The 23,963-nt window shown below is 37.9% G+C and overlaps 1 protein-coding gene across 1 annotated transcript; it reads left to right on the forward strand.

Moving 5' to 3' along the window:
- Window positions 1-5,191: 5,191 nt before the first annotated feature.
- Window positions 5,192-23,563, forward strand: N4BP1 (NEDD4 binding protein 1). Its single transcript, XM_027467002.3, has 7 exons — window positions 5,192-5,710; window positions 8,041-9,800; window positions 16,724-16,854; window positions 17,268-17,364; window positions 19,151-19,258; window positions 20,799-20,906; window positions 23,037-23,563. The coding sequence occupies exons 1-7, from the start codon at window positions 5,456-5,458 to the stop codon at window positions 23,371-23,373; spliced, it is 2,796 nt and encodes a 931-aa protein (XP_027322803.1). The 5' UTR covers window positions 5,192-5,455; the 3' UTR covers window positions 23,374-23,563.
- The last annotated feature ends 400 nt before the right edge of the window (window positions 23,564-23,963 follow it).

A 23,963-nucleotide genomic window follows, 5' to 3' on the forward strand; every position in this document is an offset into this window, starting at 1 on the left:
CAATCTGATCTTTGGCATGACTGAGAATCTTTAAAAAGATAAAATCTTAAAATTTCTATCACCTTTACTTGTTCAGGGACTGCAGAGTGAAAAGACTACACTTCAAAATTGTTTACAGTACAAAAATAAACAAAATTAAATCAGTCAGCATTTAAATCAGTAAACCATTAATCCCTTTCTGATCCTCACCTAATATAAATCACTATCAGTTAACTGGACTCAGAAGCAATACACAGGTTTAAATAAATATAAAGTGTTTTAAGTCATAGAGGATGGTTTTAAACCACTGAACTGTAGACATTGACCAGGCAGAGAATTCTAACAATAATATTTTATCTCCATGGCAAAACTTCATTTAGCAGTGCTCAAATGCAGTCAAAGATAGTGCTGACTTCTTGTACTCCTACATTTATGAAAAGGTTTGTTGTTTTACGACTTAATAGACTGCAGATGACTGGAGACTGACAGGATACCAGTACAAGGAAGTTCATGATGTAACTGACAGAAATTTCCAAAATTTCATCTGTCATATGAAATAACTTCCAAGTTTCTCCAAGAGTTTGATCTAGGAGCCTTCATTAGAATACAAAATGTAGAGCTAACTTCTGTGATGTCTGGTGGAGCAGGGTGAAATGGGATCACACCTTCCTGAAAACGCCTTCTTTTCTTCCACCACTGCTAATACAAGCACATAAAAAGAGGCATCCCATTTCTCTAAATATGCTTTCTAAATGTTAGAGGGTTAAAGCAATTCCCAGAGGTCTCTGTCTAGAAAAAGCCCTTCACTGATATTTAATTAAACTATCTTTGCTCTGCGACATGCAGTAAAATACACTGGAATCAAATGTTAATGCATCACTGTTTTTATGTAAAGAAGGACAGCTCAGTTTGCTATTTTCACCACTATTATGCAAGCCTAGCATGTCCAGTTGGTTCACATCAAATTTAACTGAAATTGGTGAAAATACTCTGTTTTACAACAGGTGACAATTAATCCCACTTACTTTAGAGTATTCTCATAGAAAGTCTGTAAGCCTTGGAGCTTATTACACACATTACACCTTTCAACTGTTGGTGCTGCTGTCCACCAACTCCTTTACTCTGGAGTAAACTTCCCAGAACAGCAGAACCCCCCTGGAAGGTCCCAGCCCAAAAGCAGTCAGCTACCAAACAGGCACAGTACATGCAAGAACACTGCTTAGCCACCACAGTCAGTGCTTTACAGACAGGGTTTAAATTCCTGTAGTGAGAATAGGAGCAAGATGTTCATTTATGAAAATAATAATAATAATAAAAAAATATCAGGCTGCAGAAGTAAACCATAATGGATTCTAAGTCTAGCTTTTCATGAACTAAAAAAATTATTTGAAAGAGCTTTACCAAGACTACCACTTTCCTTTTTGCAATTGCAGAAACTTTGCTAAAGTTAACCACTTCTTAATTCACAGAGTGGCAATTGAGCAAGCACACTTTCTTTGCAGCTGAAGCTGGGCTATATATTCCTCAGACAGCTGCATGAGGGTGACTTCCCTTCAAATACCACTTGTCATCTCTGTAAGTCATTCAGTGGTGTTCAGTGCCCTCTCACAACAATTATATTCTTAACATGATCAGGTGTTTTGGCAGTTACTCCACTGAAGCCACAGCATTTAAATACACAGCAAACATATAGTATGGCACCTTTGAAGTGACTCATAATAGAGTTAAATATTTACATTAAAAAAAAAAAAAAAAGTCTTCTGGAATATTTCCCAGACTAAATACCAGTCTTTGCCAATACACCTGCAGCTTTTTGTAACTAATTAGGAAACTCCAGAAAACACACTCAAAAAGCCTCAAAAAACAAATACAAATCCCATTATGCAGAGAAAAATAATACCAACTTTCAGCGACTGATGCATATATAACTTCAATACTTTTGTCTTTTCTTTTATAAAGATTCAAATGTTCACAACAGATTCTTTTTAAAATAGTTTGGAACAAAAATAAAAAAAGTAATCAATTAAAACTAAGGGACAGAAAAGGATTAATAACAGAAACTGCTAGTTACAGAACCTACGCTTTGGATTATTTTCAAAAAGTTTGGCTCTTGATACTGAAGAAGTAAGTGAAAAAAGCTTTGATCTACGAGTTCATTAAGGCCTCTGCATTGCAATAAGCTCCACAAAAGGGAAACCTTCTTAATCACAAGTGTCACCAGGGCTTCAAGCAAGTATAAAGTCTGCCAGGCATAACTGGAGACATGAAAAAAGTCTAGAAGTTCATCCTTATAAAGCATTGTAAAGTTATTTTATATCAAACCATTTTTTGTCATTTTGTACTTCTGTAAACAAACAAAAAATAATTCAAGCATGTAGCAAAATCGCCTAATGAAAGTACGATATAATCAGAAACTGTCTAAAGTTTTAGGATTATATTACACAAAGATTTGAGAGCCCTAGTACGGTTGTTTTTCTGGTTGGAGATATATGGAATTTAAGGTATTGATTTAGAAATATTATGCAACTACATTATTTATGTTATTACTACCAAGTTTCTGCTACTCAAATTAATGCAGGATATTTTCTACAAACCAGTATTGTAGGTCTCCACCCTGCAAAGAGTAGAACAGATATTTAAATCTATGCATAAGAATAACCCCAGTGAAGACCATAAGATGAGGATCATAGCAGAATCTGTAAAGTGCATCATCATAGACTGCACAGCTGTTCATGATCAGAAATAACTTAAAGATTCTATTTCCACATTGTTTGAACTAGCACAGGTCCTATTTCAAGTATACAACTCAAGCCCAAACACTTCAGGAAGACACAGTTTCACAAAACCATTTATACAACTATTTTTCAATTGCAGGCATTTTAATGCACAGCAAGAAGTTGTAGGTGGCAGCTGAAGCAAGCTATTTTAAAAGATTAAATTAAAAAATACTTATGGATTACAGTATTTCTCTAACACTAATACAAATAATGCCAACAACTTGCTTACTGTACCGTCAGAACCATTTGTGAGATGTCCCATTGGTGTTCCAGCTGGAAATGCAAGAGCAGGCACTGTCACCAATTGCCTTGACGGCTACCAGTTACATGCTGCATTTTGCCTTCCCTCAAGTCAGTTTACAAGATGTGCCCCAAAAGTCAGGAAACTGAAATCTCCCCTCCAACTGAACAGGGCCTATCATTCTGGATATTCTACTGTGAACAGCTTGTAGGTAGGAATATTCTTCCTTCCTTGACAAATCCTCTTTGTAAGCAACCTATTATAAAAAGTACCAGAATTTCTGGTGTTCTCAACCTAGCACATGTCTGGTTTTAGTACACCTGAATATAAGCTTGGGACAAGAGGCTTACAACTCCTACGAAGTATGAGAAAGGTTAAGTCTGCAGTTTCAAAATGGGGGAAAAAGAAAAAAAAAAAAAAAGTAACTGATACAATCAAAATATTTTTTCGAGTTCTCAGTCACAACAATGCAGGAAGAAAAATCCAACTTGTTTTACAAACATTCAAAGCCCCAAAGAATCCAACTGTTTACATTCATCTTTGTTTGTAAACAGAAGTAAGCCTTTTCTATAATATTGGTCTTTTCCACTTAAAAAGGGCTTTAGTTTGTCTTGTATGTTGAAATGTCACATGCTACTTAGTCTTATCATATCTTACAGGACCATAGTCACTCAGAATGACTTCCCTGGAAGCAGTTTCAGGCCATTGCAATGATGTAAATCACCTCTGAACACAGACTATAAAGAATTCTTTCAGAATTATACAGATTACAGTAAATTCAGCTCTGAGAACAAGTTTTATAACACACAGGGTGGCAAAACACCACAAGAAAGTATAAAGAGCACTAAACATTATCCACTTTGTTTTGAAACCAGTAAGCTTTCAGCTATCCTAGGACATTCCAAAAGGCAGTGTTGACATAATAGAAAGAAATTAAAGAATTTTCTTTCAGATTATTAATTATATTTTGTATCTCAAAATACTGTGCTTTGTGGGTGTTTTGTTTGTTTGTTTAATATAAAGCTTGTTTATAATTTCATGTGCGGTTAATGGTCTATAATGCAACAACGGCTGCAGTGACCACAATTTAACAGTTGATGGCACCAATCACCTCAAGAAATTGCCCAGCTGAGCATTACATAATGGGAATGCTGGAGAAAGGCAGTGTTATGGAATTTAACTGACAAGGGAGCAAAAACGTAAATGTTTAAACTACACGTAAGGGGATTCTTCAAGAACATATATATATATCTTCTGGAAAATAGAGCGTTTTTTTCAAGTATGGCAACCAACATCAGAACCATATCCTGTTTAGAACGCATAGACATGTATACATGCGGTATGCAGAGATGTAACTTCACTCATTTAACCATGCCACAGACCAAAATTACATTGCACCGAGAGAAATAAAAATTTAAATGCAGGTAGCAAAAAGTACATGGCCATACCTGGAGATTTTCAGATGTGCTGCCTAACTGCAAACTCTCATTTGGTTAAGAAATTTCTAAATAGGGATACAAGTGTCTTTGGAGAAAAGGTATTATATATTTATTACTTTTCCAGTTTAGCATGAAGAGTACCAAAAAAAAAAAAAAAAAAAAAAAAAAAAAAAAAAAAGCTTTACGTGTTTACTCCTTTCTACAAGTTACTCAGTTTTATCAACTCCAGGGACTGAAGACTCTCATAAAGCCACAGAGTTACTTTTAATAAACTAATTTTATCCTTTACATTTCAAGAGTTTTTGCTTGCTTGCTTGTTTTGGGCGTTTTCTTTTTGTTGGTTTGTTTGCTTTTAAGTAAATACCTATCTTTTTTGTGAACTAGCGATGTGTTAACGATGCGGAGCCGGGTAGAACCGTACTTCTCCCCTTACGATTACAGGGGATGACTTACTTTTTCGTATGTGGTGGCTTGTTTGTTTGTTTGTTTGTTTGTTTTCTAAATGAAATCCATCACGACGTCACTTAACCGTGACTTAACACAGAGCCTCTGGGCTATACACGTGTACGAAGGGAAGGGTTGTCCCCGGTAGGGGGGCAGGAGGAGCCCCTCCCTCAGGACCGGCTCTGTGAGGGGGACTCCGTGAGGAACTGAGCGCTCGCAGGGGCAGCTTCGGGGCGCTCTGAGGAGGCGAGCACCGCGGGGCGGAGCTCAGCGGGCGGTGCCGTGCCCCGCGCCCCGCACAGCTCCGGGCTGAGCCGCCCCAGCGAGCAGCGAGAGGCGGAGCGTCCCTCAGCCGAGCGAGGAGAGCGGCGGCCGCCACCTCCCTCCACAAGATGGCGGCGGGGCGGCTGCCGGGGCGGTGCCCGGCTCCCGGCGGGGCGGTGCCGCCGCCGTTTGCTGCGGCCGGCGCGGGGCGATGACGCGGCGCCGTGCGCCCGGCCGGGGATTCCCCGTGTTGTTGTCCCGCGGCCCGGCGGGATGCGAGGCCGGAGCGCGGCGCGGCGCGGCCGGCGCTGATGGCGACTCGCTGCGGGGCGGCCCGCGGCTCCCGGCCGGGGCCGGGGCCGGACGAGTTCACCGTCCCGGCGGAGAAAAGCCGCCTGCTGGAGGGGAGCCGGGGCCGCATCGAGGGCTTGTTCGAGGTGCGGCTGGCCGTGCTGGGGGCGCAGGAGGACTGGCGGGCCGCCCTCTCTCCGCCGGGCCGGCCGCCGGCCGCCGCCAGGATCTGGGTGCAGCTGGCGGGCGGCGGCAAGGCGGTGCGCTGCGCCAAGGTACGCGGGGGCGGGCGGGCCGGGAGGACGGGGCCTGCCGGGCGTGCGGCGCTGCCCCGAGCCGCCGCGGGACGGGGGAAGGGGAAGAGAAACGCCCGGGACCGAGCTCGCGGCCGCCGCCTCAGGAGCGGCTGCGCCGGGAGGTGGCGGAGCTGCGGGGGGGGCTCGGCGCCTGGCACGGGGCCCGCGGCCGTGCCGAGAGGCGGCTCCCCCGGGCGTTTCCTCCTCCTCCCCCTCCTCCTCCTCCCCGGCTCGGGGAGTTGCTGGGGGCCGGCTGGGTGTTGCCCGGTGTCCCGGTGCCGTGCCCACGTCGCCTGTGCTGTGGCGTTCGGGCGAGTGTTGGCCGGGCTCCAGCTTCGCGGAGCTGGCGTGTCCGCGCTGCGCCAGCCCTGCTCGCCGCGGCTCCCTCCGTAACGCAGCGCGGAGCTGACCAAAAGGCACGGCCCAGGCTCTGCCTGTGCTTGTCACACGACTTGGGGTGCAGTCCTGTGTTGGAGGGGATCCTTAGCTCGTGTTTTACGACTTAGTTCAGTCTCATGACTTCAGAAAGCGCTACAGGTTGTATAAAGGATATTCCTCCTGAGAAACGGCAGATGACTTCAGTCTTCTGTTTATTTCTTTTCCTGGTCACGTGCAAAAAGCTTCTTAGTCTACATACTTGAAAGGGTATGGGAGACTTCCCACTTCCGTGCAGAGCAATCTTCGGGCCCTATCTTGAGTTTCTTTTTTTGATTTTGGCAAAAGCTGTCATGTGATGGCTAAGGCCCAAAACACGATTCTGTGGATTTGTTGCAGAAGCAGTTTGTGCTAGGACAGTCTTGAAGCATTCCGCCTCGACCTTTACTCTGGTATGACTCAGAGATGATAGAAAGTGGCCTTGCATTACCTTGTAACAAACAGTTACAGTTTCACTTAAAAGATAATTCAATTCGGTTTGAAAGAGAATTTCAAATTCCCTGAGTAAGAAGACAATAAAAATTGGCCTGCTTGGGAATCCGCACATGCAATGACTGCAGCTTAGAAATTGGTTTCACTGCATTATAGGATTTTAAGTGCAGAAAGGGACAGCTTGGTGAAAAATCATGGTACCTGACTTAAAAAAAAATAGTATAGTGTTTTGACAAAACTTCTGAACTACGATAGAATGAGGCAGTACAGTGAATTTACTTTAACTGTAGTAACTTCTGAGTGGCAAAAATCATAGTGTGATATCTTTAACGTACTTAAATAAATAAATAAACTTCTAGTCATATTGTCCATGTTTAACACAGAACTAGCTTCTCAATCATTTGTCAGTATCATCTGCTTTTTCAAGACACTGTTCCAAAGCTTTGTGAAAAGCTGCCTTGCTAAGCTTTTTGGGTGTAATTTTTTTTGGTAGTAGGTTTTTTTGTCACTTGTATCTTTTAAATTTAAGTGTATTTTATTAATGTAATCTGTCAGAGTCCAGATAGCGTTTTTGTCTTGTGTTTTAGCCTAATTTTTTGATAGGATATATTTTAATGCATGCTACTGGGGCTGCTAGTTACGTTGTTGCCATACCACAGTGAGAAGTACAAAATAACACACATAACTACTTATAAGTATAGAATCCCATTTCAATAAGCTTTTGGAAATCCTTCAGAAACTGTCTTTACAACTTCACACTTCATGCAGTGTGTATTGTCTGACCGAAGAATGGGGATGACAAATCTATTTTGGCTTGTCTTGTTAAATAGTAAATGCTTGCACTCTTTGCGCTAAAGACTGTAGAAAAATCAAGATTTGTTTCAAATGAGTTGAAATAAAAAAAAAAAAAAAAAAAGGTGGCATAACTGAAAGCTAGCTAATCAATTTTTTATTCAGTTCTGTATATAGCATAGATACTATTCTGGAGCCCAATGGAGTAAGTTACTCTGTAAATATTAGCAATAAAGTTGAATTTGGTGCAAATACCAAAATGTTAACCATTCTTAAATTTGAGATACAAGTACAGGCATTGCCATTTGTATGATCATGAGGGCTTCTAGATAGTAAGAGCTCTCAGAATCAAGAATGGTAAGGATTTTTTGCATTAATAAAGTACACAATACAGTGTGTATAACTAATATACTCAGTTACTTTCAGTTTCTAGTGAACTTATTTATAAAGAATGGAGTGATAAAGGAAGTTATGTTCCATGAAATCTGTTTTAACACCTGTCTTCTCTTTGTTACCAGGTTTACTGGCAGTATTTACTTTGTCACATTTGCTGTGCTGGCTTTATTTTCTAATGTATTAGTCTGTTACTGAATAATTTTGTGTGTCAGTTTTTCATAAGTATTCATTCTGCTGTTTTTTTCTCCTCCTAGGAGTATATTAAGGGACTGTGTGAACCTGAACTCGAAGAAAAGCAGTACTACCCAAAGGACATGCACTGCATTTTTGTTGGCGCGCAGAGTGTGTTTCTCAACAGTCTTATTCAGGATACCTGTGCTGATATAACGGTGCTGGAAATAGGACTGCTTATTATTAAAGGGGGTGCAGAGGCTGTTGTTATGGCTCAAAGTCATGTTCAGCAGTTTGTGAACCTTTTTGAGAATAATGAAAGCTTACCAAGTGACAATGAATCGGAGATTAAAAAGCAATTTAGACAATTTGTGGAAGCACATGCAGATAAATATACAATGGATTTACTGATTTTGCCTAGCTCATTAAAAAGAGAACTCCTAAGTCTCACGCAAACTGAATGTTGTGAGGCAGAGAGCAATATCGTAGATCTTACGGGTTCTGAGAGTCCAACAGAGTTTTTACAGGACAAAGCTTCCAAAGTAAATGTTACAAACAGAGATGGAAGAACAGGTGGTGAAGAAGCAAGAAACAACGCTGGGACACCTGTAACTGAACTTACAAAGCAAATGGACACGGTGTTTTCTGATGCTCCTGAGACAAGTTTTGTTCCCATAAATGTTGTGCCTTCGTTAGAGGCAGGGGTGTCTAAAGAAAGGCAGTCATGTAAGAGAAGATCCTCTGATGTTGAGGAAAGGCTCCCTAAAAAGCAATTCTCTTTGGAAAATGACCAGGAAGTGAAATCCACCTCCCACAGTGATCCTTCTGGGAAGGATGTAGTTATTGATTTGCTTTCAGATAGCTGTGGTGAATTAGATGATCCCAATTACTTTATTAAAGAAGATGATGATATCAGTGAGGAAATGGAATACAAGATTCTTGTGAACTTTTTCAGAACAATGGGCTATTCCCAGAGTATTGTAGAGAAAGTTATTGGCATTCTAGGACAATCTGTGGAACCATTAACCTTGCTAGAAGAAATTGAAAAGGAAAACTTAAAATTTCAAAAAGAACATGAACTGTCATCTCAGAAACCCAGAACTATAAATCCTCCTTTAGGAAGTAATGCAAATAATTCACAAAAAACAGAAGACAAAGGCATTTCTAGCAGTAAAAATGTACTTAAATCCGGTCATACTTCAAAGGAGACAAAAAATGAACATCACAATATAAGAGATGTGCCAAGTACACAAGCTGATGGAGAAGATCAAATGCATATCACGATATGCAAACCTGTTTCTCCTGGTAAGAGTTCAACTCAATGCTGTAAGCAAAGAGATACATACTCCTCTGGTAAGAATCGCAGTTCAACATCAAGTGATACAGAAACTGATGGTGTTATAACTTTCAGCCCTATACAGCGTGGAGTTCCAAAAGATGTTGATTTTGTAGCCAGAGGGAGCTCGGATATGCAACGTGTCTCAGCTAAGACTAAAACTACAGCTCAGCAAAAATCTGCAGGGCTCTCAGCGGTGCAGAATCCTCATCCTGTTGCTGAGGACCAGTTAGGACAGAGCAGCTCTTCTCAAGTGAGATCACGCAACCAACACCCTTTACAAACATCAGATTTTGAAAAACCTACTACAGCCCATGTAAAAATACATCATTCGAGTCCTGATAGAGAGACGGTGGGACCACACAGACGTAATATTGATCCTTCAGTTACCGGGGTTCAAAGATTCATGGAATCTCTCAAAAAGCCATACAGGCTGGAGTTGAAAAACGAACCTGGGAATCCATATTTAAAACATATTGTTATTGATGGAAGCAATGTTGCAATGTCGTAAGTATTGTTCTTATCAGCTATCTCTTAAAATTTAATAAGCTTTAAAATGAAGTTGGAATAAGGAGGCTGCTGTGGCATAGGTAAGGTTTTTGCTAACTAGTTTCTTGGTGATCAGCAGTCCATCTATTGTGCGGGGTCATTCAGATACTGGTAATGGCTGCACAGATTAGTTATGGGAAAGTTTAATAATGGAAAGTTATGTGAGATAAATAGCCATTTTAACACGTTGCAGGTTTTTATAGTTTTAATTCCCCGTTTAATAAGTCATGTTTATGACTGACTTGTTGAAAGTTAGTCACTGACATACAGAGTGTAGAAGGAAATTCAGAAGTTTTTAGCTGATTTGTTGTATGACAATGAGAGCAATACACAAATTCAACTAATAGTGCAGTTGAGACATTGTATCATGAAACAATTCTTCTAGGATTAACTTTTGATTTAAAAAACATCCACGCTGTGAAGTTGATTAATGAGAATATGGAAAGGTTTGATTTAAAGTGATTGGTGATAGCAATATTCTTGGAAAGATTTACCCTATAGTCTTTTAAGTCCAAACTATTCTTCTTTGGTAGAACATTGGTAATTTGTAAAACAGCTTAGATACATGAAACCCAAATATTAAAATCTGAAAAAAATAACAGGGCAATGGAATCTAAAACCAGCTATACCTTAGAGGTAAATGGGATCCTTTTTGATAACAAGACTTATGAAAATGAAAAATCAATTAACTCTGCAGTATGTCTTACTATGTAAGTGTTAGACTTGAAGGCTGATGTGTGCTCTCTTAAAGCTACCTACTTGAAATAATCAGTGTTCCATCTCGATACATAATGTGTCAGTCTGAAGTAATTTCAATGAGCTCTGTTGCAAGCAATTTTATGCATGAAACTTAACTTAGCTGGCACCTAAGAGAAAAAATGAATTACCAGCAATTTAAGAGTAAAGTGTGTTTTTTTTTCCCCCACTTCTACTTGCAATTTTAAAGTCTTGCAATTTTAAAGTGGCAGTATAATAGTAACGTGCTTGTCCTTTGACAACATTGCATATTAGCATATTAGTGCTTGAATCTGCTTTTTTTTTTTTTTTGCAAATGTTGGTATCTCAGAACTCTCAGAATAAGGAACTGTGTGAGCACGCACGTACCTCATCTCCTATTACTCCTGTTATCTGAAAGAACATATGCAAACAGTAATATACAATTACAGGGCTGTTTGCTAATTTTAATAGATTGGCTGACAAGGCAGCATGCAGACAAAGAAACCTTGTGAAATGGACCCAGTTAAAAGATCAAGAAATCCCTTTCACTGACAGCGATGCAGGGGTTTTCTGTTAGTATAGATATCTAATTCCCTTTCCTTTTTTTCCCATTGTTTTCATTGTAGGCAACTTTGGAGAGTGCTGCCAATTACATTTTCTTTTCCTTTTTTCTTTTAAGTTTACCATCATAGTCAACTGGAATAGCAAAAATCAATTAGAACCTATATCTCTAAAAATTTAGTGTTTTGCTTGGTTGATTTTAACTTTTGTCTCATCAAAACTACCCTTGAGTTGATTGCTGTTCTCTAGTCAGAAAGAAAATTGTTCTTTTTCTCTTTATACTAAGGAGTTCTGACAGGCATGTTAAACGGTTTGTCAGTGCTTGCTTTGAGCGTGTTTTCATAGTTTTAGAACATGAAAGTGTGAGCAGTAGTAAGTTCTATGCAGGATTTCTTCTTAATGAGGAAGTGGTAATTTTTAAGACCAAACTTTCTTTTTACTCTGACAGTCCTTTTGCTCCACTGGTAAATATAACAATAGGTAAGAGTAAACTTACTCTGAGAACTTATTTAAGTGTGTGTGTGTTTTCAAAGTTTCTCTGCTAAACATGCATAAACCTTCAGACTACAAACATTAGTTTTCAAATGGAAACCTTGCTGCCAAAACCAAAAAAGAGGTTACTCTAAAAGATCAGAAATCCTGAAGAGCCTTTTATCAGTCTTAGAAGAGATAGATCTAATACTAATTCTTGAATGGGGTGTTTTCTAATAGTAGTCTAGAGTACTACCGGAGATTCCAGGAATTCTGTATGAGGCTTGTTTATGCTAAGAAAAATGTGTCTGGCTGGTTAAGATGTCATCTATTTCTAGCTATTAGATAAAAGAAGTTTCCTTAAAGAATGGGTTTATATGCTGCTTAGGGGAAGAAAGTATTTGGGAGGGTGAGGGGGATTATAACATTATGTCCTGTAAGAAAATAACGTCAAAGTTTTGTCCTAAAATGGATTTGATATTTTTGACAGCTGACAGCTTGTATAGTTTCATGAATGCATATGTATAAACACAGATCTGTGTTTGCATGCACACAGTTTCTGGGGGAGGGGGAGATGCATCTAGTTTCAAAGAGATGGACAAAGATGCCCTTGGTTATTGTTCTTTCATGGTTATGAAGAGTCTGCTGGAAATCCTAAATGCTTTACCAGAATTTATGGAATACCCAGACTTCCTCAATTGTTAGTGCTAATGAATACTTCTAACTCATTTTCTTTGCACAAAGTCTGTCTAATAATATGTGTGAATTTTGCTTAACTGAAATTTTGAGACATTTTTGTGAAGTGCTCTTAGAACAGTTAGTGTTCTTCTACTTCAGCAAGTTTGTGAATCAGTCTCAACTTCTAACATGTAACATACCTTGCAATTCCTGGACAAATATTCAGGAATATTTCTGCTGGTACTTTAAACTTATTTCATATAACAATAACTTATTACCTATTAAAAATAGGTAATAGGCTTTGTATGTGTTTGCACATGTTCCTGCTAGGTCATCATTTGTCCCCCATTCAGAATAAAGCATAGTTTTTGAATGACTTAGCTTCAAATGCAAGTTAAGGAACAAGGATATGGTAATGTAGTCATAAAAAAAAAAAAAAATTGCAGTTAGTCCAGAAATCTCTGTGCCATAGACTAATTGTCAAAAGTAAGTCTAAGTAACTTTGAGCAGGGGTGCAGGAAGGTTTCAAATGTGTAACCTTTCCTACCAAGTGATAACTAATTGAAGGTGGTGATCATCCTTATAACAGATTTGCACACATTAAAGAGTGTAGAGCTTGTTTGTGAGGGGCTACAGTAAAACTTTTAAAGTCAATCACTGAAGGATTAATCAAATAGGCAAGTGAAGTCTTCTGACATTTGACTAGCAGTCTTGCTAGCTTTGAAGGGGAAGCCCTACGTGATCCATTACTCTTGTCGCTGCTTTAATTCAAGTACAGCATCTTGTTACAGTAAACAGTTCATAAAGCAAGCGTACTTCCTCATTGTTCAGACTCTGTTGTTAAGGAAATAGTGATGTAGAAGTGCAAGTCACAACTGAGTCATAAGCTACCTTGAATTTTTTAGAAACATTTCCCAAATGTGTATTAGTGGAAGAGAAATGTAAATTGTTGGGGTCATGTAGAAAATAACAAATATACCACATCCTCTTTGTCTGTTTTTTTCTAAGTGCAGGGAGATTTTTTTTATCTACATATTTAATCTGAAACTGTTAAACTCAGCATTCTGTTGTAAGAGAATGTATAGTTCTTCCCACAGAGAAGGTTTATGATGTTGGAAGATAAAGCATAGTATGAAACATGGTGTTTTAAGAAGATGCGTTTGCTTTAAGAACAACCAAATACATCTAAAACCAACGAAGTAACAAAGCAGTGAATAAGCACCCACTTAGTGCTCTGAAGGCTGAGACCAGTTTCCAGACTTCTTGTTTGTGTATCCTTGTCAGTAAAAAATAAAAATAAATAAAATTGAGCATGTACGCCCCAATACATGTATGTTATTGACAAATGAGTAAGTATATGTGCATTACTGAAGTTCTAACATTTTCTTCACTTGCCCCAATGGATTGTCTTGGGGTGCATACTTAGGAGATCACTGCTGAAGGGCAGAGCAGCTGGGTCCCACTGATGTACAGACAGTCCCTAAATATGGTTCTGTAACATCTGCTTCCTGCTGCTCAACTAAATGAAAACTCTCCTTACAGAAAGAAAAAAAAAAAAAGTGGGTGGGGAAAACAGTGGGCAGAGGAACCAACCAAAAGTAGCAGAATGGTAGATGTTTAAACATCCTACTGAATCAATGCAGGGGAGCTTGTGTATTGGTTGTTTTTTGTTTGTGTTTTTTTTTTGTATGTGTGTTTTGTTGTTTAATGTAGGTATTCTGCAGCTTCCTTATGGTTAAATCAAGCCTCATTATTTTCTTACATCTTAGAAGGCGAAGAATTGTTTTCAATTTTGCTTTGACTTCTTTTCAGTTTTGCTTCTCAGTATCTTGAGGTTATGGACATCCCTTTCCATTCATGTGTATTTTTGCACCCTAAGTGTCAAGGCCTGTTTATTTTTTATTTTTTTTTTAAGGCAGATACAAATGCTTTGCTCATAAGCTTGGACTAAGGCTGAATGGGCTTCAGAATCTCCACTTACATTGGGTCCTAAATCTGGAAGACTGCAAGAAGCTGAAGATTTTTCTCTTGTCACATGCAGCCCAGTAAAAACTGCACGTTACTATATTAATGCTAACTGTAGTTTCAGTATTTGTTGAAGGAAAAGGAGCCCGTTTTACTCCAACTGCTAAGAAGTATTTTTTAAAACTGCCTCTTTTCCTGTGCTAAAAACAGACCTTTCAGGGTAGACTGAAGTGTCCAGATAGTTCATTTTAAATTAAATATTACTGAATTGCTGAAGAAACTCGGAACAGAATAAAAATAATTTGATGGAATTAGAATTCTTGCTAGAATGGCTTTTGAATTGTGATACATGCTTTCCTTAATGTCATTACAGAACCAAAGGGAAGACTTTATGTGTCCTGGAAAGCAATCTGCTGTTTGCTGCTTTACGCTCTCCATGATCATCTCTTCTTTATCTTTAGAAATACCTATTTAGGGTCATCCTAGGTTTTTAAAGAACTCGGATAGCTGATAGTATTTACAGTGGCAGTTATGGAACAGGTGCAGTCTTTTAGGTGGATGTCTTGAAACCTTGAAAAGACCACCTTACTGTGATATCCTGCTGTCCTTCAAACACCTACCTAGTTCAAATAAAGTATCAGATTTCTGCTTATCTAGCACTAATGTATTTATTCATTTTACAGCTTAGCTTAATTCTACATGCTATTTGAGAAAGTATATTGTTTCTAGTAGCATACTTGCCTTTTTTTTTTTTTTTTTATCGCTTCAGAGCGGGAGTTGGTGATCATGGGGCTGCTGCTTAATCAGGAGCTGCTGCTGCGGGTTTCTTTCTGACTGCCTTGCGTGAAAACGTTTAAAATTTGAGAAAAAAATTAAACATTTAAAAATTGAGAATACAGTCATGTAGTAGTTAGCAGATGTAAAGGTTTAAAACAGGAGAATGGAGAAGTAGAGAAGGCATGTTCAACATGAACATTGAGACCTTTACATCTCTTGAAGTCCAGCTGAGAACCATTTAAATAGTAAAAGTATTTAACAAAGCATTTCAGGTTACAGAGTGGGGTATCCAACACTAAACTAGGGGGACAATGACTGCACTTAGGTTTGATCTAGAAGGCTTATGAGGAATATCTCTCCTGCGATGACGAGATTTTTTTTCTGCTCTTAATTTTAGTAGGACAAGTGTAGCATATCTGTTCTTCCCCCCCCCAAACTGTTAGTAAGTCAAATGTTCTGCCTTTTATAGTTCAGATGTAGCTTACTAATTTTTCTGCCCTTCTGCATAAAATGGTTCTCGCTGAACTCAGTCAGAGAATCTTAATAGATTCACATTTTGATACATTTATTGTAAAGTGCATACAGAAATTTGAAAGGGTTTCTTGAATCCTACTAAAGGCTGAATTTCACTGTAAAATACTTGCATGGAGATCTTGTAGAGAACTCAGTGTTTAGAAGATTTCCTGGTTGGTTAAACTAGGGGTTTAAGGATAAGATTTCATTCAAAACTAATAAGGCTTAATATTAGGCTTAATATAAGCCTAATCATACACGTTAAATGAAGAACAGTTTAAAATATGAATACCACTTGCTACAAAGTGATTGCTGGAACAGTCATTTAACATCTAACTCAAAATATGGAATATAAACTATTCTTCGTATAATAAGAGATGCTTTGTATGTTCATGCCATCAGTTCTCAATTATAGTGTGTTTTAATCAGCCTAAATGTCTTTTCTATGTATGTCTTTGTTTTGTAGAAGTCTAGCCTTTGATATGTTTAGCCTTATGTAAGCTCCTAATAGGTGTTTTGTAGGAGTTTATTCTAGAGATAGCTTTTGTTCCATCTTCTGTGCGTTACTTTAAGGTGTTTCTTTATTCTCTTGAAGCTCAATTCCTGGAGTCTGGTCACACAAAGGAGGACTTCCTGCCATTTGTTAAATAGATAATTGGATAGATCATTGGATAATTCATATTGGGAAGGACCTTACAAGGTTATCAACTCCATCCTCTGCATCATTCATAGTAGGCAATTGTTGATTTTCATGGAAGTCACTTAATTGAGTTGCAAAAAACAAGTAGAGCATCTTACTTTCTAAAGGAAAAAGGATTGCCATGTACAGTGTTTTGAAACTTTCTCCAGAGAAGTTTCATTATTTTGTTTGAATATAGTAGCTGAGTTGGTTGAAATGAAGGGAAAGGAGGCCCTAATATCTTAGATTATCATAGAATTTCTTAGAGTTAATCCTGGGATACCACTTAGAGGTTTTGTTTCATTTTGTAGTAGGACTGTATTTTTGGAACTATCATATATACGTGCTGATAGTTTTAATGTATAACCAATAGGTTTTTTGAAACCATTACTATTAGCCTCTTTTTAAAGGTAAAATTTCCAACTTCATGTTGCAATGTTCTGTTTTCTTTGTATTCATAGACTCTAGTGAACTTAATCTCATCATCTTTTTCTTCCCATTCCTTGCATTCCTCCCCAAGTCATGGTTTAAAGAAATTTTTCTCCTGTCGAGGAATTGCAATAGCTGTTGACTACTTCTGGAAACGTGGCCACAGAAATATTACTGTATTTGTTCCACAGTGGAGAACAAGACGCGATCCTTACATTACAGGTAAGGCAAATAGTTTCCTAATGTTTTCTTTATTTAAAGTAAATTGTAATTATTAGGGTATTTCTGTGAAAATAAATGAAAAAGAAAGTATGAACAGTGTTTGGCTGCTCAGCATGAGTAATCTGATTTCAGCATACAGTGTGAGGCACTCTGAAATGCTGTTTAACTGCTAGGCCATAAGTGGAAGTCCTCTTTTAATTATTTTTGTTTACCGTTTAATTTCTTGTTCGACATCTTCCTCTTCTATTTCTGTATTACTAATCTTCCAAGTATCAATGTCATTTCTGTAAATTAATAGGTTATTTTTGTACCTATCTTCTCTGATAATTATATCAGACTAATTGTCATCTATAAATAGCTTAAGAGGAAAGCTTTTGTTTTTAAAACTGAACAGTTGTTTCATGTTTTAACAGAACAGGATTTCTTAACGCAGCTCCAGGATGTTGGAATATTGTCTTTAACCCCTGCAAGGATGGTTTTGGGAGCAAGGATTGCTGCTCATGATGACAGGTGTGGAATATGCATAGTTATAAAATGTTCAAACTCAGCTAATGGTTGTAAAAGCTTAGTACTTCATGATCAGTAGTACTGGCCAGCTGTTCAGTCTGTCTAAACAAAGCTCTGTGCATTCAATACAAGGCTGAGCTTTATTTATAAAATTGTTTCTTATAAACAATGCAAGAAAGTAAATCTCGTAATATTTTTGTACATACTGTTTGCTACTTTCTATGAATTTCTGAAAATTCTCATGGCAATTTTAAGGAAAAAAAGTGAATCCATTTCAAATGTCATGATTTACGTTGAGGAAGAAATGAATTCTCCAGTAAGGTTTTTATGCTTTATTGATAACTGATTTATCCCTGAATCATCTATTAAGTCTGGGGAGCACTAACATAAATTAGCTACTGTTCAGGTAATATTTTTTTTCTTTTTCTCTGAAGTCATTATTGCATATAAATACAGGTGTGTACTTGTTCCAGTGTACTTGTAACAATGTGTGGGCTATTCAATTTCCAAGTTAATTTCAGCACCCAAGTTTAGCTTCAGACTGTGGGAATCATTTTTCAATGAACAATGCACTACTAAGCTTTAGGTCTTACTGTAGGTGTAGCAGGGCGTGTTAGTGATTTCATTGGTATTGCCAAATTTTGTGAGTCACGATACACAGAAGAACAAAATAGTTAAGGGGGTTTTGTGCTGATTTTTTTTTCTCCTCAACAACCGTCTTTCCTAATTGTGCTCGGATGAAACTGTTGAAACTGTTTGAAACTGTTCCTGACAGCAAGTGCAGTGTTCTAACTAATAATCAGTCATACTTTTCTCTGACTGCAGAATTGTCAAGTTCTTTACATCATGGGCAATGCTTATTTTGTTAATTGTACAATCTTTTACCTGAGTGCAAAATTTGATATGCAAAAGCTAAATGAAGTGCTCTATACTTCAAAGTAGAGGAACTCCAATCTCTTAATGATACAGCAAAAACAATCCCAGTAGTTTGTAGAAGGCAGCCAAGTTGGAGTTGGATACACACTAATATTTTTATATACACCTGGCTTTCATATATAATACTGTGCAGGTGCAGTAATTTTATTTGAGATTATTGTGGAAATGAATGTTATGATTCATTTTGTTCAGAAGTGTAGCCATCTGTCTTCAAAAAAAAAAAAAAGTAACATCTATTATCTTGTTGATAAAGTCTCCACACAGTGTTTCAGCTAGCAAAAAGCCTATTTTCAGACAGGTAAAAATCATGGGTTTTTCTAAATAAATTAATAGTTAGTGTGTCATTATTTAATGACAAAATGGTAGCAGCAATCTGTTAGCAAATGTTGACAAAGCAAATAATTTAGTAACATGCATAATACTATCTTGGAGGACACAGACATTAAAGTTAAAAGAAGAAGGTATGTCAAAATAAATTGGGGATAAAATGTTTAGTGAATATTGTACTCTTTTATAAAGCAAGCAACGTACATCTACAAATGTCTCAGAATCGGATGAATCTGTGGGTTTGGGGGCGGGGGGGGGGTTGTGGTTTTGTGGTGTTTGCCATCCCCCCACAAATGAAAAATGCCTCCATAAAGATTCTACTGCACTAAATAAATAAATGCTACCTAAAACTTTGTTGTTTAAAGCCATATAATGGGTCAAAATGAAGTAATTTGCTGGTAATTCAAATGTTTGTTTTCATGTAAATAAGTTACTTTTGGATGGTGAAAATATTTAGTTTTCTAGATCTTTGAACAATTTTCAGCACAGCAGACTACCTTAACTGTCTTGAAAATGAATGTTACAGATTTTTATTACATCTTGCTGATAAAACTGGAGGTGTTATTGTGACTAATGATAACTTCAGAGAATTTGTGACAGAATCATTTGCCTGGAGAGAAATTATTCAGAAAAGGTAATTACTTAGATTTCTATGAAAGTTTAAAGGATGTCTGTCCTTATAGTTGTAGGCACTGTAATTAAAAAAAAAAAAAAAAAATCCCCCAGGAAGGTTATCTGTGATGCAATTCTGGTAGAGATGAAGAAATTACTGTTTGTTTCACTGCTTTGATTAATGGCCTTATAATTGTGTGTTGAGTCGCCTAATGTTCCTATTATTCATGTATCCTCTAATACATGTCTCTTAATTGCTCATATAAGGATCTCTTAATTGGTCATGTAAGTAGAAAGTCTGTATGGCAGCCAAGTTACGCCCCTTCTGAAGTTCAGTGTCACGTCCTGTTACAGTAGTATCCTGTTAGGTCAATTCTCACAGTCTTTCTTGTTACACATTTCATTTCTTCAAAGAGATATAATGGATGATGCAGATGCACAGTGTCACTGTTAAGGTTTCAGATTCACTCACGCTTACTGTAGTACAACAAATGGGCATGGCAAAACAACGTAATGAACACTTGCAACGTATCCCTGCAGCTGTTTCCCTGCAATTGTTGTGTCCTGTGGGTTTAGATAAGTTTGCTTAGCTGTCAAGTATTCCTGTTTCAATTTGTAGATTCTCTGGGGATTCTAGTTTCTCCTGTGCAACTTCTCAACTTCTTCTGTTGTTGCTTTTTTTTTTTTTTCCTTCAGTTAGATCAGGCCACCTTTACTATTAAAGGATGGTCTTCTGTTACTCTGCCTAAACTTTCTATTAGTCTCTCAATTTTCCTGATAACCTGAGCATACATCTACAGCAGTGACTGGGTTCTGCATAGGCATACTGAAATAAATCATTGAAAACTTGCTTGAGTTCTTATCTAGTCACATAGATATTTTCGCTATTTCTTTAGCAAGTTTTAGCCAAGTCAGGTTCTGTTCTCATATGCTACTTTAGCAAGAATACTTAGCACGTCATACTTAGGCTGTGGTTTGTTGTGTTTTTTCTCAAGATCTTGTGTTAACATCTGCTATTAGTTTTACTTCTGGGGAAATTCCACTATACCAAATCCTCTTCTCACAGACAAATTTTAATTGAACTGGTTTCTTTGAATGCAGATTTCTCATTGTCCCAAAATGATTCCAGAAAAAAGGCTTCTTTGTCTCTTAACTGTAAGCATCTAAACAATGTTTGCTGGCTGTCTGGCTTTCTGATAACACGAGCATTTTTTGCTACATGTTTGAGGATCCTTAGAAGTTTGAAGAAAAAAAAAAAACAACAATCCTTTCAACAATCTAGAAAATTCTATCCTGGTCTCTGCAGTCACCCAACATGTGTTGTCAAAAAAAAAAAAAAACCCTCAGTACTTTGCAGTGCAGTGGGAATAAGGGCCCATAAAATTATGTTGACAATGAATGCTGGTTGTAATTAAAGTGGGTATGTACTAGTTAAGCTTCAGTAGCTCCTGATGTGGTATGAAGTGTTTGCTCTAAGAGGGATTGTGCTGTGCTTTGGAGGTGAAGGGTGGGGAGTGGTGAATTCATTGTTAGTGAAGATTGTTGAAAGAACTCTCTTGCAGGTTGCTCCAGTACACTTTTGCGGGGGACATTTTTATGGTTCCTGATGATCCTTTGGGAAGAAATGGACCTAGATTAGATGACTTCCTTCGAAGTGAAGGCTGTTCTAGGTATAAGCACCATTTTTTTTTGAGACAGTTACGATTTCTGACCTGTTTCTGTGGCTCACTTGAAGACTTGGTTAGATCTATATAGTAACGGTACAGTGAAATCAGACCAGAATGCTGTAGCATGTAGTTGCTTAACAAAAACATGTTTTTTTCCCTGTTACTTCAGTCTGTTCAGAAAGTGCTGGTGACATTTGCATCAACATCTCTCTCAAAACGAAGATAAGTAAGACAAATGCCTTAACTTCCTCTGAGGTTTTGACTGTGGTGGCTTTCATACAGTGTGTTATAATTTCCTAAACCTACTGGTAGTTTGGGTATGTGGTGGTCTGCCTGCTTATTACAGCGTGGTGGTATTTAAAATATTTTGGTTGATCACTTACTCGGTATTCATAGTGGGACAAGAGGTATTACAAAAGAAACAGTCTGAATTCATATTCTTTGTCACAGGAGAGGCATTTCACTTCACACTTGAGGGTATGGTACTGATAAATCCGTTTTGGAGAGCTGTTAAGTGCATTCATATTTGATTCATAATTTTAATATTAATAAACATATTGTTACTTAAGATTATTTTACTCTGTGCATGTATTCATAACTATGAATTTGCTCTCCGTTATGTGCCAAGACTTGAGAATGGTTTTACTGTTTTTGCACAAGAAATTAAGGCAATCTTTGCTCTTTTTTCACCAGCTTAGAAATTATAAATACTAATGACAGTGAAGAATAACGAGAGAGGTTTTCAGAAACAAGTGAAAGAATTAAAGATCAGTGATACAAAATGCAAACACGTCCACTTCAGGATTAATGGAAAGTATAAGCAGGAATATTGGCTATTGAAAAACTTTGAGGAAGAGATGTTTGTATCAATACGCTGTAGGTTGACTTGAAGATAACCATGTAATGTTGGCATTAAAAAAAAAAGTGTGGTAATGGACTTGCAAAAGGAAAAGCTGGGAAAGTACTGAAGCTGTAATATAAAGCCCTTATGAGATGTTATTTGGAATATTGTTTTAGCTGCCTGTGTCCAAGGAAAATCAAGTGGTAACAGTGTCGTGAGGTGGCTGTGATTGTGGAAGCAGGGAAGGGGAGTGTTGGGGGAAACAATACCTTTTGGAAGGAGTCTAGAAGAGCTTGGTTTCCTACCTGGAAATTTGGAACCGGAAATTGATTTTGGTCTGTGGTGGTCTGTCTTGAGTTTTGTTTGTTTAATACAGAGAAAAGGTGCCAGTGTAAAAAGTTTATTTTGTTCCTTCCTTGTGACCTTTCTGTCTGAGTTAAATGACACAGAAAACATAAATGGCACCATTGGTTGCCGGGCATAAGATCAGAAACTGGAAGGATTTCAAGCAATTAGAGAACTGTTCCATGCCGAGTAGTGGGAGGTTGTACCCTAACTGCTTTTAAAATAGAGCCTTGTCATTTTTATAGTTTCCCCCGGTCATAGGAAAATGGACTGTAATGTGATTTCCAGTTCATGCTTCTGTGTTATTTTGGTGGTGTCTGAAGTAGAATTGGCCCTAAATTTAGCAGTGTTGAGTAGCTACAACTTTTTAAATAGTCTGAAATGAAATCTCAATAATTAACATTAAAATCCTGAAATTGATGAAAAATTTATTGCCTTGCTAAGGATATTAAATGAGAAAAACCTGGCTTTGACCTAAATATGGGCACAGCTGACAGCTCTCAGTCATGAGCAAAATAAATGAGGACTGGAGCAGCTGAAGCCCTCTGGTCTGTACACGTTTTCACATGTTCTGGGTCAGAGTATATGCGTTCATTACATCTCTTCTTATCCATTTAGCTTAATGATACTGGTGTTGATACTTCCATAAAATGAGCTTTGAGTGTTGGTCATTCTGCCAAGTAAATGTCCTATTATTCACAGCATACTGAAAATAGTTGTAGATAATGTTAGTTAATGTTGTTAAGCATGCCAGACTCAAGCTGAAAAACGTTTTACCTGCAGTTTTGCTTCACTTTTGCAATCAAGGGATACACATTTTTCAGTCAGTAGCTAGCTGAGCAGCAGTGAAGTATAAGAGCTGCAGGTTTTCTTTTTCTTTCTGTGGTTGTACAGACACAGCATTCCCTCTACCTTAATTTAACCAAAACTTTAATTTTGTTCCACAGAGATTTTCTGTCAGCACAAAGAGCTTTACAGAACAGTGGACAATATTCTTCTGAGACACCTTTCTTCGTGCAAGTCCCCAAACCAACCAGTAGCAGTCGGCAGCCTAAAAACCGAGCACACAGTGATTGTTCATCAACGTGGCTTCCGCTGGAAACAAACATGAATGCTTGTCTAGCAATTCCACCCCAGAGATCTGCCTCAGAAACAGTACAGCTAAGAGAAGCCCTGAGAAAAATATTTCCTGATTATGAGCAGAGACAAAAGATTGATCAAATACTAGCTGATCATCCATTCATGAGAGATCTTAATGCACTGTCTGCCATGGTGCTTGACTGAATACCATGCAGGGTTTTTATATCACAAGTGATCTGATTAACAATGAATGTCAATGTGAAGAAAAATGTTGCTCTATTACTTTGTGAATATTCAGAACCTAATTTTATTTGTATAAACAAAGGTATTTTTGTGTATGTTCTGTTGCTAATAGATGTCAGTTTTTGGTAAATTAAAAACTGCTGCTACTACAGATTTGTATTAATATTTTCTATGAAAAATTCTTTTGCTTCACTTTAATTGCTTGTTAAAGCAGTAGCAGTTCTAAAGAACTGCTATCACTTTAAATAGTGTGTTAGTGCACACAAAAACTCTAAGGGGATAAATCATATCTGAAAATGAGTCATTTTTAAACCTCTGATACATTTTCCAGATGCATGGACAAGATGCTATAAGATAAGCCATGCACCTGTCAAATATCGTTGTTTTGTATCTATGGTATAGATATTCTTAGAAAACCCATGCTCTTATAGTAGTACCTCCTTCACTTACAAACCTTCACACATCCAAACCTTCACGCTCCATAAAAACACAAGCAGACCCTTTGAACGTTTCCAGATGCAAGGGCTGCTTTCCTTAGGCCTGCATCCATT

This window comes from Anas platyrhynchos, chromosome 12 (genome assembly GCF_047663525.1).
Source record: "Anas platyrhynchos isolate ZD024472 breed Pekin duck chromosome 12, IASCAAS_PekinDuck_T2T, whole genome shotgun sequence".
NCBI lineage: Eukaryota > Metazoa > Chordata > Aves > Anseriformes > Anatidae > Anas > Anas platyrhynchos.